This window comes from Octopus bimaculoides, chromosome 15, assembly GCF_046866305.1.
Source record: "Octopus bimaculoides isolate indiv1 chromosome 15, ASM4686630v1, whole genome shotgun sequence".
NCBI classification, from domain to species: domain Eukaryota; kingdom Metazoa; phylum Mollusca; class Cephalopoda; order Octopoda; family Octopodidae; genus Octopus; species Octopus bimaculoides.
In genome coordinates this window covers 56,904,102-56,917,612 of record NC_142942.1, presented here as the reverse complement: position 1 = coordinate 56,917,612, position 13,511 = coordinate 56,904,102, and the positions used below count along the sequence as shown (strand labels likewise).

General features: G+C 36.3%; 1 protein-coding gene across 7 annotated transcripts in view; it reads right to left on the bottom strand.

The window, feature by feature from the left end:
• LOC106882512 (uncharacterized) overlaps nucleotides 1-13,511 on the bottom strand; it is a 147,189-nt gene that overhangs the window by 29,480 nt on the left and 104,198 nt on the right. For all 7 annotated transcript variants that reach the window (XM_089363910.1, XM_014933208.3, XM_089363913.1 and 4 more), the window contains 3 exons: nucleotides 11,433-11,478; nucleotides 6,933-6,978; nucleotides 5,876-6,417 (listed from right to left, as the gene is read on the bottom strand). In XM_089363910.1, coding sequence (XP_089220036.1) covers nucleotides 5,876-6,417; nucleotides 6,933-6,978; nucleotides 11,433-11,467 — 623 coding nt within the window. In that variant the 5' untranslated portion in view covers nucleotides 11,468-11,478. The remainder of the gene's footprint in view (nucleotides 1-5,875; nucleotides 6,418-6,932; nucleotides 6,979-11,432; nucleotides 11,479-13,511) is intronic.

Genomic DNA, 13,511 nt, shown 5'->3' with positions numbered 1-13,511 from the left:
ACGGCCACGCTCGAAATGGTGTCTTTTATGTGCCACCCGCACAAGCCAGTCCAGGGGCACTGGCAACGATCTCGCTCGAAAATCCTACAGGAGCCAGTCAGGCGGTACTGGCAACGGCCACGCTCAAAATGGTGCATCTCATGTGCCACCCGCACAAGAACCAGTCCAGGGGCACTGGCAACGATCTTACTTGGCTTGCCGGGTCTTCTCACACACAGCACATTTCCAAAGGTCTCGGTCCGTAGTCATCGCCTCGGTGAGGCCCAATGTACGAAGGTCTTGCCTCACCACCTCAGCCCAGGTCTTCCTGGGCCTACCTCTTCCGTCAATTAGAATCCAGTGCTCAACTAGTGCTTCGTTTTCTCAACCTTGGAAAGCTGAAAGCAAAGTCAACCCCAGCAGAATTTGAAATTAGACCATAAGGAATTAGAAGAAATATCGCCAAGCAATTTTTTTCAATGCTCTACTCCTCACTCTATAACAGGTTTTTATTTGGGCACAAAGCTAATGATTTTAAAAGGAAGGGGATAAACTGATATCATTGGCCTCAATATTTGACAACGACTTTATTATTTTATTGACCCTGAAAGGTTAAAAGCAAAATTAACCTTGATTTTATTTGAACTCAGAAATGTAAAGGATCAGAAGAAATACCACAATGCATTTCATTTTAAACTTTAATGATTCTCATTATCATCATCATCGTTTAACGTCCTGTAGTAAACATGATTAAAATTCCTCCAGTTTTTGATCCCTATTTTATTCAATTGTTCCAACAAGAATAGAAAGCAAAGTTGGCCTGGATGTTATATGAACTCAGAATGCTAAAGGATGTAGCTAAATACCACAAAGCATTTCATGTGACACCTTTTCTAAACATTTTGGCATTGAAACAGTGGTACAGATTTGAAGATGAGGAGTAATTTGACTCAATTAACAATAATAACAGAACCCTTCTCTTCATTTGCCATACAGCCACTGAAAAAGAACCAACACTGCTACAAAAAAAAGTGCCATAAACTTTGTATACATAGAAAAAAATAGCAAATATAACTAATGAGTAAAATAAAAGCTTCAGTCCTACTCTCCCAACAACACTCAAAAAATGAAAACTGAGAGCCACTTAAAACAGTAACAGAGTCCTAATGTAACACTTATCCCTTCCAGCAGTAGTATATGTTCCCTCTCAAGACAAATCAAACAATTGAAGTGGAAGGTTGGCTCATTCATTCATTTCATATATTTTAAAATGTTTCCTTAATGGCAGAATCACACTCTGCTATTATTGTCTTCTTCAAGTGATACTTGACAAAGACAATGAGTGTTCAGATGGATGATAAAAGTCTAAAATTCTGCCACATCATCAGCATTTGCCATTGCCACCTGGCAGAGAGCACTATCTGACCATCACTACAAAAGGAAGATAGTGAAATAATCAACATAAATGATTTATTCAATAACTTTGTTTCTCTCTACAAGTGTGTAAGCCAATGTTTGCATAACCCCAAAAAGATGATGTGTGGAGAATAGCTTTCTCATATGTATCCTTATCCCACATACCCACAGCCATGCCAGGTTAGTAACACTGCCTTAACTACACAACTTATTCAGTCTCAATAATAGCATCACAACAACAATTTCTGAAGAAACTCAGATAATGATCTGCAGTTTTTCCTCGCTGATGGCCAGAATACCCATTATTGCTGTATAACATGTCTGTCACTATGCTTCTATCAAAAGCATAGTCTAATGCTAATTAGCTACCTTACGCCTGTCCTTGGCTATAAAAAGCTAAGAAAAAGACAATCTGCTGATGTCTTAACCTTACCAAACGCCTGTTTATGAACCTCCAAAGAATCATGCACGTTCAGAGACCATAGAATAAGTGTCAGTAAGAAAACAAAAGAAAAAAAACCTTCTAGCAAGGACATCAGCTAATTTCTATTGAAATCACTAAAAGTTAAATGAGATTATGAATACAATCTCTTTCTCTATTTGTGAAAGATTTGTGAGGGAAGTCTTATCAAAGAACAAGACCAAATGAGAAAGGAGTTATCATGTGGTTAAGAAGTTTGCTTCTGTTACTACATGGCTTTGGATTCAGACCCGTGGTAAGGCACTTTATGAAAATCTTGTAAGTGGATTTGTTAGTTGGAAACTGAGAGAAGCGCGCGCGCGCGTGTGTGTGTTGACATCTTGTAATAGTTGTAATTGAACAACAGGTCATACAATCAGTGCTCTTTGTTTCCAATCTTCTACAAAAAATGTCCTGTTTGGAGGAAATTTTGGAAACAGGTAAGGAAGAATATGCAACAATTATAGAAAATCTGAGAATGAGTGAAGAATGCAAGAGTCATCATCATCATCATCGTTTAACATCCGCTTTCTATGCTAGTATGGGTTGAACTGCTATATTAGGCCAACCAATTTCAAAGAGCAGCAGCAATTGTAGTACCACAAGGAAAGCAAAGAGAAGAGACACCATACGTGTGGGCCAGAGGTTGGAGAGAGAGAGAGAGGAGAAGGAAAGAGTGAGTGTGTGTGTGAGACAGAGAGAGAGAGAGAGAGAGAGAGAGAGAGAGAGAATAACTTATGTCTATCAGTCTAGTGACTTTTCTTAAGATACTGTCAAGAACATGGGTGTGTAGCAGCAGAACCATCCCAAATTTAGAAGCAGCATTCCATTGTGGGTCTCATCTGAGCTTTGTGAAAAATTAATAGTTGCTGAGGGCTCCAAAGAAAGAAGCCACACTTCATTTTCCATTAGTAAAGATCCTCAGTAATGGTGAGGTCTCACATTTGAAACATACATCAAACATAAGGGTTCTTGTTGCATACTTGCACTCCATGGTTATATATCTATTAGCAGCTAAACCCGGTTTCGACCGGTCTGTTTGGTTGATGTGGCTGTGATTGTTTTCGGTTAGGCATAATCTATAACAGCTTTTCTCAACCATATCATTTCAGGTCCCCTGTTTTGATTGGAGCCTCAGCTGTGTGAACATTTCCCGATTACCCCTTCCCCTGTCAGAGAACAGCTTCAGATGTGAACGAATTTGTATGTAGTCTGTTTCTGAGAGCTATTTCTATTGGACCTCTGTCTAATCATTAAAACATTGATTTAATTTTGAACATAGAAAGATGTCGTGATGAGTGACGTCTTTTAAGGTACACACACATACATAGAAAATGTGAGGTCATCGAATAAAATTTTTACAATAGTTGATTTGTGGAAAAGATTATGTTAAATTTTTGAAATGCAAATATGTGAATAAAAATTAAGTTCAGACCTCTACATGGTAGCTAGACCTGGTAGAAATAGCAGGCAAATCTCCCTCAAAACACCCTACTGTCTTAATCCGACAATTCTGCCTATTATGTAGTTTGAATGAGAAACTGTAACTAAAGATGAAGATTACTAACCCCACAAAGACGTGAAAGATGAGAGACAGCAAAAGTTTTGGCTGACTGTCATCCTGTACTCGCAAAATGGTATATGCTGGCTTTTTACATGCCACCAGCATGGGGGTCAGTCAGGTGACACTGGCATCGACCATGTTTGAATGGTGCTTTTTTAAGTGCCACTGACATGGGAGCCAGTCAGGCAACACTGCTGCTCTGATGCAGTAGCAGGCAGTGGCTTTCATGGCTTCTCATCTTAACTGATTGCAAGTGTTATCATGTACAATGTTTTGTCTCAGTATAAAAAGATGGGCGACAGCAAATATTTTGCTCAATACCACAGATTTGCTTGTCAGTTGTTTGACCTTAACCAGTTGAGCATGTCTCTTGGTAGCTGACGATATGTGCATCTCTGATCATGAGTAGGAGTAATCAGAGGAGCATCATAGCCATGTGTTGGGAGGGATTCATTTGGGGTTTGGATAATTCACTTCTGGAAACATGGGTGTTTCATTCAACATCTTTAAACAACCCTTATTCAGGGACCTTTTGAGCGAGATGGGCCACTCGACCTGAAGAAAATTCAAACTGGGCCCCACCTGCAAGGTCATGTGCTGCTTATCTTGATAAGCATTTCATCCAGCACACTAAGGATTCTGCCAGCTCACTGCCAATAATAATAATAGTTTAGGATGCATCACTCAAAATCTGACATAGAAAGGTTATATATACAATGTATAGAAGGTGGTAGAGGCTAGAAAACTATTACAAAATAACCACCATAGGACTAAAAACAATAGCTACTTTAGAAGCAGGGAAAACTAATACAAATAGTTAAAAAACATGAACAAAACAAGAAACTGTTTTCAGTCTTTAAGGAAGCTGACAAATACAAAAAAGAAGTCATACTACGTAACAACTATGAAGAAAAAGAAGAAACAAAAGCTGTAAAACAACTGAAATCCAAACTAAAACTGGAACAGATCATAATAAAATGATGGCAAGAAGAGCCCCTTCATGGCAAATACTGGGTTAAACTAAATGCAAAATCCCAACAATGGCTGAGAAGCTGAGGACCCAAAGCAGAGACTGAAGGGTTTTTTTTATCTCAGCCAGATATAAGCTAGTTTCAAATTCAACTGCTCTTCCCCAGGAGACAAGACCAGGTATTTGCATATTCTATCTAGAGCTTAAATGAAATGATTCAGGGATGAAATTTACCAAGAGTTTCCACTCTAATACAACCATAAGTTATCAACCTTATAGCTATGTTTAGAAACACTCATATAGTGAAAGTGATTTTGTGTGTCTCTGTTTGTATATAAGCAGAGATCAAGAGATAAGGTGATGGTGGAAAGGAGATATGTACAAACTCAAAACTTGCTCTGAATACTCCAGATATTGAAGTAGTGACAAACATAGAGTATTAGCTATAAAGGTAATAACTGAAGAACGTTGCTTAAAATCATATCCAAATTAACCCTTTGGCATTTAAACAGAGTCTCAAATATTCTACCTGTTTTATGTTCAAACTCACCAGATTCAACTTTTCACACCTATCCTACAATGCTATTGTAAAAATAAACAGTCATATCATTGAAATCTTGAAGCTACAAGAAAATGCATGATTACTTCAAAATAATGTAAATAAATAGGCATTAAACTTGACAGAATGATCTGAATGCTAAACGGTTGAATCATGGCACAAACTTCAATTACCAAACACTGTCTGTATCTTTGATAAATTACATAAAATAATTTCAACAGGAAATTAATAGATAAATCAATAGAAAATAAATAGATTTTAAAAGACCAGTAAAATAAGAATAATAAAAAGAGAAAAAAAACGGATTAATGAAGAATCAGATTTTTCATATAAACCATTTTGATCAGATTTTGATCAAACATTTTGTTTGTTTTTGGGAAAGATGTTTTACAAATGAGGGTTTTTATTATATAGAAACCATTACTTATGCTAAACATGAAAAAGTTAAATAATTTTTTAAGCATTAGCTGGAAAAAACACCATCTTTTAATACAATGTTCAAATACAAAAGAAAAGAATTATTAATAGTACCAAAAAGAAAAGTTAAAAAGTAGAAGTTGTGGATATCATTTCAAGGGGTAACAAAAAAAGAAAAAAGAAATTAAATATGAGAAAAGGTTTTGAAGAATATTTCTCTAGAGTATAAAATATTGAGAAAAATTCATATTTTCAACTGAGTAATTAAGTAATACTAAGTTGATCCCATTTCTAAAATAGATGTTTTATAAGATCTTTTTGTTTTTTGTTTTAGCCAGACCAGGCTGGTTAATGTCAAAGGCTAAATTCATTTCAAATGAAACTATTGGAGGAAGGGAGAGGTGAGTCCAAATCTCTCCAATGTAAGAGAAAAGAAACAAGAGAGTGGGAAAAGAAGATAGAAGATAGAGAGAGAGAGTAAAGAGGTTCAATAGAGCAACAATAACCTACCCTTGACCAACGTTTCCGAGAGATGCAAAGTTTTGATAAGTGGATTTCTGGTCTTGAGGAAGTCCTGAGCTGCATCCTGGTTGAACAAGCTGCACTTGTCCAAAGTTGGCTGAGTGGGGCGACAAAAGAGCAGTGACCTGCTGTGTGCCAGCAACTGAACTAATGGATGGTGTTGTGGTGACAACAGATGACTGACTGATTTCAGGAGCAGCTGCCAAAGCAGCAACTGTTGCCGGAACCGACAAGGATGAAGATGGTAGGGCTGGTGGTGGTGGTGGTGGTGGTGGTGGCGGTGGTGGTGGTGGCAGTGACACTGCAGGAGGTGGCTGTGTAGACTGTGATACTGCTGCTGATGATGCTGTTACCACTGCTGATGACTGTGTCTGCGCCTGAGGGGTCGATATCAATGCCTGAAATTTGATGAGTGACGAAGAATCACTGCAATCGTTTTCCGATGTCCCTAAAGTGGATGACAGAAATTCTTCCTCAGTCCATTTGAAGTCATTTTCATTAATTTGGTTATCAGCTGAGAGAGAGGAATCCTGCAACAGCACCGGCAATGAAAGAAGCAGACACTTATCAATTTTTCATTATTACTTTGACTTAGCATCGCATTTAAACTCATATATCACGCTTTTGCATGAGCAAGTGTCTGTATGTGGAAGGTAGAGTCTATCTAACACACATACATGCATGCACACACACACACACACACTTTAGTAACCACTTTTATAATAAGCAAGCAATAAGTCTTTGCTCTAATGTTCAGTCAAGTTAAATTAAATTTGCAATCAAACTAATTTAATTTTTAAGTTAAGGGATAGAGCAAATTAACAAACAATATTAGTGGAATAAATGTAATAAGAGATATATGTAATATATATTCAATATAAACTAATTCTAAATTCATAGAAATTAATATCTTGAAAGAAAACGGAAGTTATTCTGTCACAAAATACAAACTCAAATAAAACAGGAAGCTTATAACATCACATTAATAAAATGAAGATATAAACTACATTATATGACTACACAAGAATATGCCAATTGAACTTACCACATCAGTTCCATCTTTTAAAAACTCATTCAAAAGCTTTGGGTCTCTGAGTTGAAAAGGAAAACAAAGGCACTTTATAATTAGATGAGGAATGGAGGGAGAAAAATAAAACCAAAAAAAAACAACATTGATTACGAATAATGTTAACATCAGCAGCGATGATGATGATGATGATGATGATGATATCAGTAGTATTGTTTCAGAAATAGTATATTACCAGACTCAGTGTCTTGCCATGTAAATCTATATCACTTATGTTTATAGTATTCAAATCTCAGCAAGTCCAACAATCAATGAAGTACTAGAGAGCAACTTCATCCATTTGATAACCTGCTTGAAAGTGCTTCAAGTTTTGTTTCACAAAATATTAAAGGTACTTCATCATCATCATCATCATCGTTTAACGTCCGCTTTCCATGCTAGCATGGGTTGGACGATTTGACTGAGGACTGGTGAAACCGGATGGCAACACCAGGCTCCAGTCTGATTTGGCAGAGTTTCTACAGCTGGATGCCCTTCCTAACGCCAACCACTCAGAGAGTGTAGTGGGTGCTTTTACGTGTCACCCGCACGAAAACGGCCACGCTCGAAATGGTGTCTTTTATGTGCCACCCGCACAAGCCAGTCCAGGGGCACTGGCAACGATCTCGCTCGAAAATCCTACAGGAGCCAGTCAGGTGGTACTGGCAACGGCCACGCTCAAAATGGTGCATCTCATGTGCCACCCGCACAAGAACCAGTCCAGGGGCACTGGCAACGATCTTACTTGGCTTGCCGGGTCTTCTCACGCACAGCCCATTTCCAAAGGTCTCGGTCCGTAGTCATCGCCTCGGTGAGGCCCAATGTACGAAGGTCTTGCCTCACCACCTCAGCCCAGGTCTTTCTGGGCCTACCTCTTCCACGGGTTCCCTCAACTGTTAGGGTGTGGCACTTTTTCACGCAGCTATCCTCCTCCATTCTCACCACATGTCCATACCAGCGCAATCGTCTCTCTTGCACGCCACAACTGATGCTTCTAATGTTCAGCTTTTCTCTCAAGATACTTACACTCTGACGGGTATTCACATTGACATTACACATCCAACGGAGCATACTGGCTTCATTCCTTGTGAGCTTACGTATGTCCTCAGCAGTTACAGCCCATGTTTCACTGCCATGTAGCATGGTTGTTCGTACGCATGCGTCATACAGTCTGCCTTTTACTCTGAGTGAGAGTCCCTTTGTCGCCAGCAGGGGTAAGAGCTCTCTAAACTTTGCCCAGGCTATTCTTATTCTAGCAGCTATAAGAAAAATTAAAACTTTCTGTCATAATTTCATGTAAGCACCTTTTTTCAAGTTATGCTTCAAACACCTGCTCAGTAATGACAAAGTTATTTTACTAATCCACTCTAAATTTTTGATGATTTTCAAAACTAAAAAGTAATATATTTCATCAAAAATATTGTTGCAAAAAGGATTAAATGACTACAACCACTCGTCTAAAATTTGTAGCTTTGTACCAACCAGTGTTAGGAATCATTGTTATTGTGAAAAGAGTGGTGTATTAGCAAAATTGTTGCAAGTGTATCAGACAAAATACCAAGTGGTATTTCTTCAGGCCATGTTTGTTTCAGGGTAACGCCACCAAGTTTATAGGAGATTGAGAACCAATTAAACCGACATTAGTGTATACCTGGCACTTATATTATTTATCCAGCAAGACTGAACAGTATAGTTGAATGTGATGGGATTTGAACCAGGAAATTAAGAGAGATGAGAGTAAATACTGAAAGGTACTTAACCTGATGCTCTACAAATTCTACCAATTCTGCTACTGAAAGCAATAGTTAATTGTCAAAAATGTTGGTGACAATTGATTTCATTTGAACTTGGTATATTTGAACATATTTTAATCTCACTAATGGTGTTGGTGTTAGGAAGGACATCCAGTCATAAAAACCACACCAAAATAGACACAGAAGCATAGCACAGGTTCCTGCCTGGCCGGCTCCTGTCAAACCGTCCAACCCATGCCAGCATGGAAGGAAGATGTTAAACGATGATGATGATGATGATGATAGAAAAAGACAAGCTATGCAACTACACAGACTGTTGCAGACGAGATAGTTAAACACCGAAGATCTCACCAGCTACAGTCTAACAAAAGACTTTTTTATTTTTCTTTAAGCATAGCTACGTATGTCAATATGATTAAGCAAATAGTTGTGACATCACGAAAAGGCAAAGAAAAAAAAAATTGGAAAACTAAGCCATATGTGATGTATTGAACTGGGTTTTCTAATGCTATCATATATATATAGCTCTGATCCAGCAGAGCTCACAACAACAGTATTTAATTTCATAAAAATCGGAGACATTATATAACATTTAGTCCATTACAATGAGAATGTAAATAGTTGTTTTTGAAACTCCAATAAGTTAATAGCTGTCAAGCTGATAATTTATCTTGGTGTGGACATTTTGGTTTTAGCTCTAAGCTCGTATTTTAGACAGAATAAAAATGGTTGGTTTAGATGACTGATATCTTTCACTGGTAGAAACAAAATTTTTCACTTCATAAAACTGTACAGTTTTTAAGGAAATCCAAATAGTCAGTCTTTAATGTCAGACTCTGTCAATAATAATCCAGAATACTTTCCTACATTAACCCTTTCGTTTCCAACCCGGCTGAAACCGGCTCTGGCTTTGTAGTACAAATGTCTTGTTTTCATAAGTTTTTAATTAAAATCTTCCACCAAACCTTAGTCACAATTTATGTTCCTAACACGAGCTTAATGATAACTAAGTTATTTTACTAAATTCTTTGTTATATTTAAAATTAATTGAAAGAAACACAGAGCATCTCAATGGAAATACGGTAACGAAAGGGTTAACAGAAGACCATGGATTTCTAAGGAAAGAAGATAGTTGAATCAATTTTATTATATGAACAATACTGAAGAGATGACTAACATTTCTACTACTAAGGATACTCTCAAATTGAATAGTTAAATAAGCCATATATAATTAAACATAGTTAGACATATATGGTTAAACGAGCCATTTCCTGAAATGTCCAAAGAATCAGAAATATTTTACAATTTAGACAAAAAATTTGCAGAGATCACAGCACATTTGTCTCTGCATGTTTCGAGTTAACCAATCAATTTAGAAAACCTATGTAATTAAAAATATATATCATGTTTCAAGAAAAACTTAGTTAGAAACAAGAAATATACTAAGTATAAATACAGTTTCTCACAAGGTATAAAGCCTGAGATTTTATGGAATGGATTCAGAAGTATGTTCATCATTTGCCAAGAAAAATAGAAATTTAATAACCATAAAAGTTTCAATAAGTTCAAACAATCAAAATAATGACCATGTTCACTAAGAATTTAGTGTTATCATGTTGTTTAAATAGAAGTTTCTCTAACCCAAGGCATAGTCAAACAAGATTTGAACTCAGAGTATAAAAAGTATCACAATGCATTTTGTTTATTGCTTTACTGCTTTTGCAGATTTCCTGAAAAATGACAATTGAAAAAGTCACCAAAGTTGAAAAAGAAAGGAGCAGACATGGATGAGTGGCTAAGAGGCTTGGGACCCAATCATAAGTGACACCATAAGCAGGTGTCTTCTACCTTAGTCCCAGGTCAACCAATGCCTTGTGAGTGGATTAGGTATATAGAAACTGAAAGAAGATTGTGGTTGACAAATACATACGTGTGTGCATATATGTAAATTTGTACATGTGCATGTACCCTTGTCTCGACATCATATGATGGTTATAAACGAGCATCATTGTCATACAAGTAAGGCAGTTTGTTTCCAGTCTTCTGTGGAAAACATTGTCTAGCTATGGGAAAATGTTACCTTGCTTGGAAACAGGTGATGGTTGGCAACCGGAGGGGTATCCAGTAACACCTGCCTTTACAAATTCCATCTGACCCATGCAAACAAAGAAAAGTGGGCATTGAATAATGATGATGATGATGGACAAGGACAGTTGTGTAAAGAAGTGCCAATCTCTAACTGTGGAGGGAACCTGTGGTAGAGGTAAACCCATGAAGGCATGGGATGAAGTGGTGGGGTATGATCTTTGAACTTTGGGCCTCACTTGGGCAATGGCTAGTGACTGTGACCTGTGGTGATATGCTGTGCTTGAGAAGACCTGTGAAGCCAAGTGAAACTGTAGTCATGGCTAATGCTGGAGTCACGTAAAGAGCACTTTTCGAGCATTGGGAATCGTGGAGACAAAGTGGCTGAGTGCCTTTCGAGTGTTGGGCCTCCCAGAGACAATGACCAAGACATTTGGCATTATGTCAAGCTTCAGAAGAAGACCCATCAAACCAAGTAAAATCGCACATAGAAACCATGCCAAATCAGACTGGAGTCTGGTGCAGCCTTCCAGCTTGCTAGCCCTGATCAGACTGCATGGACAACAGGCACTAAATGATGACGATGATGATGATGATGAAAGAAAAAAAAATACACTCACAAGAGAAGATTTATACTCACCCAATCACATCCAGTAAACAACGGCCATCCTCCATGTCAGAGTGAACTGTAATAACAAAAGGAAAATATTTGTAGAAGCATTCAATTCAGTAAATTAAAAATCAGAATAGATACAATCTGAATACCTTCTGCAAAACATTATCAAGACACAGTTTTCACAAAAATTTACTCATCACATGCTTTTTCTAGCAATTTTGTTATGTTTATCAAGAATTTCTTAAAATTCAAAGACATGAAAAAACATCAAATTTCATAAGTAAAAATTTGTAAAAGAATTTAATATGATTTTTAAGAAGCAAACTGCAGAGGCAAGTATAGATACAAGATAGACTTACCAAATATATAATTTTAAGTTTTCTCTCTTATTTAAATCAAATATATTTATTTATTTTAACAATAATGATTTTTTTTTAATTGTCTCTATTTGTTTCATTAAGAAATAAATGAACAGTAAAAATGAATAATAAAGAAGAAAGGTGAGTTAATGTTCTTCAACTCTCAAAAAGACTTGTCCTATCTACATCTGCAAAAACCAGTACAGTTTAGAAATTTAATATTTTATGATATTAATTTCAGTCTTCAAAATTTAAATATATTAGATCCACATAAAAGGAGATTGGTATTATAGAAAAACAAATAGTTTTAATGACTTTACTCATTAACCCCTATGAAAGTCACTGTCATAATTAACACTAGCTTTGACTGTGAACTCAATTCTACAGATAGTAATAGAGAAGTTATATGTCAGCAGCTATGTGTGCTGACAAAGAAGTAAATATAGGTCAGCTTGAAGAAGCCAAGCTACAAGGAAAAGAAGGTTGGCAAATTAGGTTGGCATTGTCAAGAATGCTTGTCCTTGGTTTTTGGGCCACATTTTGCAAGAATAACAAAGAAACTTTAGAAAGATTAAATCCATCACAAGTATTGAGACTAGCATGGAATGATATAATGCAATGATAATAATTTCCATCTTGAGATTAGTATCATATAATGAAAAAAAAAACCAAGCAAATCAATATAGTATAGGATATTTGAAATAATGAAGTTGAAACAAAATCTAAATTTTATGAAGTAGAACAGTGTTAAGTGTTAAATTAAAAGTTTTGGCATCATGAATTATAACAAAAAAAATCTAAAATAAAGCATACATACACAAGTGTACACATATGCATGTGCATATGCACACATACACATTCGTGTTGCTTGAAAAAGCTTACAAAAGTTTCTTAAATGTTACCAGGTCTTGGAAAAATATTTTGATTATATATATATATATATATATATATATACATATATAAATTGCCAATTATTCACATACTGAATTCTTTCTTTTCATTATATTTAGAACATTTAAAAAAAAAATACTGAAAATTTAACTGACATATGTTATGAAATATTCAAAATAAATTAGATAAAAGTTTTTAGAAAAATCTTCTACCAATCCTAAAATATTTATATTATGATGAATTATGACTGTAAATTTATTTACTAAAGTTAATAATGCAATAAATGGAGATGGTAGACTAATAAGATACTGTATTTATTCCTGTATGATATGTAGTTTGCTTTGGAGGTGTATGTATAAATGGCAGTTCTTTGGTCTAATGATCTCAGTCAACCTTTTAGTTACATGCATGGAAACAAAGTACCCTAAATCAATTAGTTCTAGATCCAAAAAAGATGGAATGGTCATAACTGGAATGCCTGTCTGTCATAAAAACATATCAGTTTTCATCTTCAGTCCACTATCAAAATACACTCCTTTGCTTTCATATACTGTGTCCCCAGGTGGGAAGAGTAAGATGAGTTCAGTAACAAAGCTTAAGACATAGTACAATTGCCAGACGCATGGATACAACTGTATGAAGTTTTAATTCACACAAACATTATAACTGTCTTTCTCCCCATTGTCTTACTTTATTTTCTTTACTCTTATTCCTTAATCATCATCATCGTTTAACGTCCGCTTTCCATGCTAGCATGGGTTGGACGATTTGACTGAGGACTGGTGAAACCGGATGGCAACACCAGGCTCCAGTCTGACTTGGCAGAGTTTCTACAGCTGGATGCCCTTCCTAA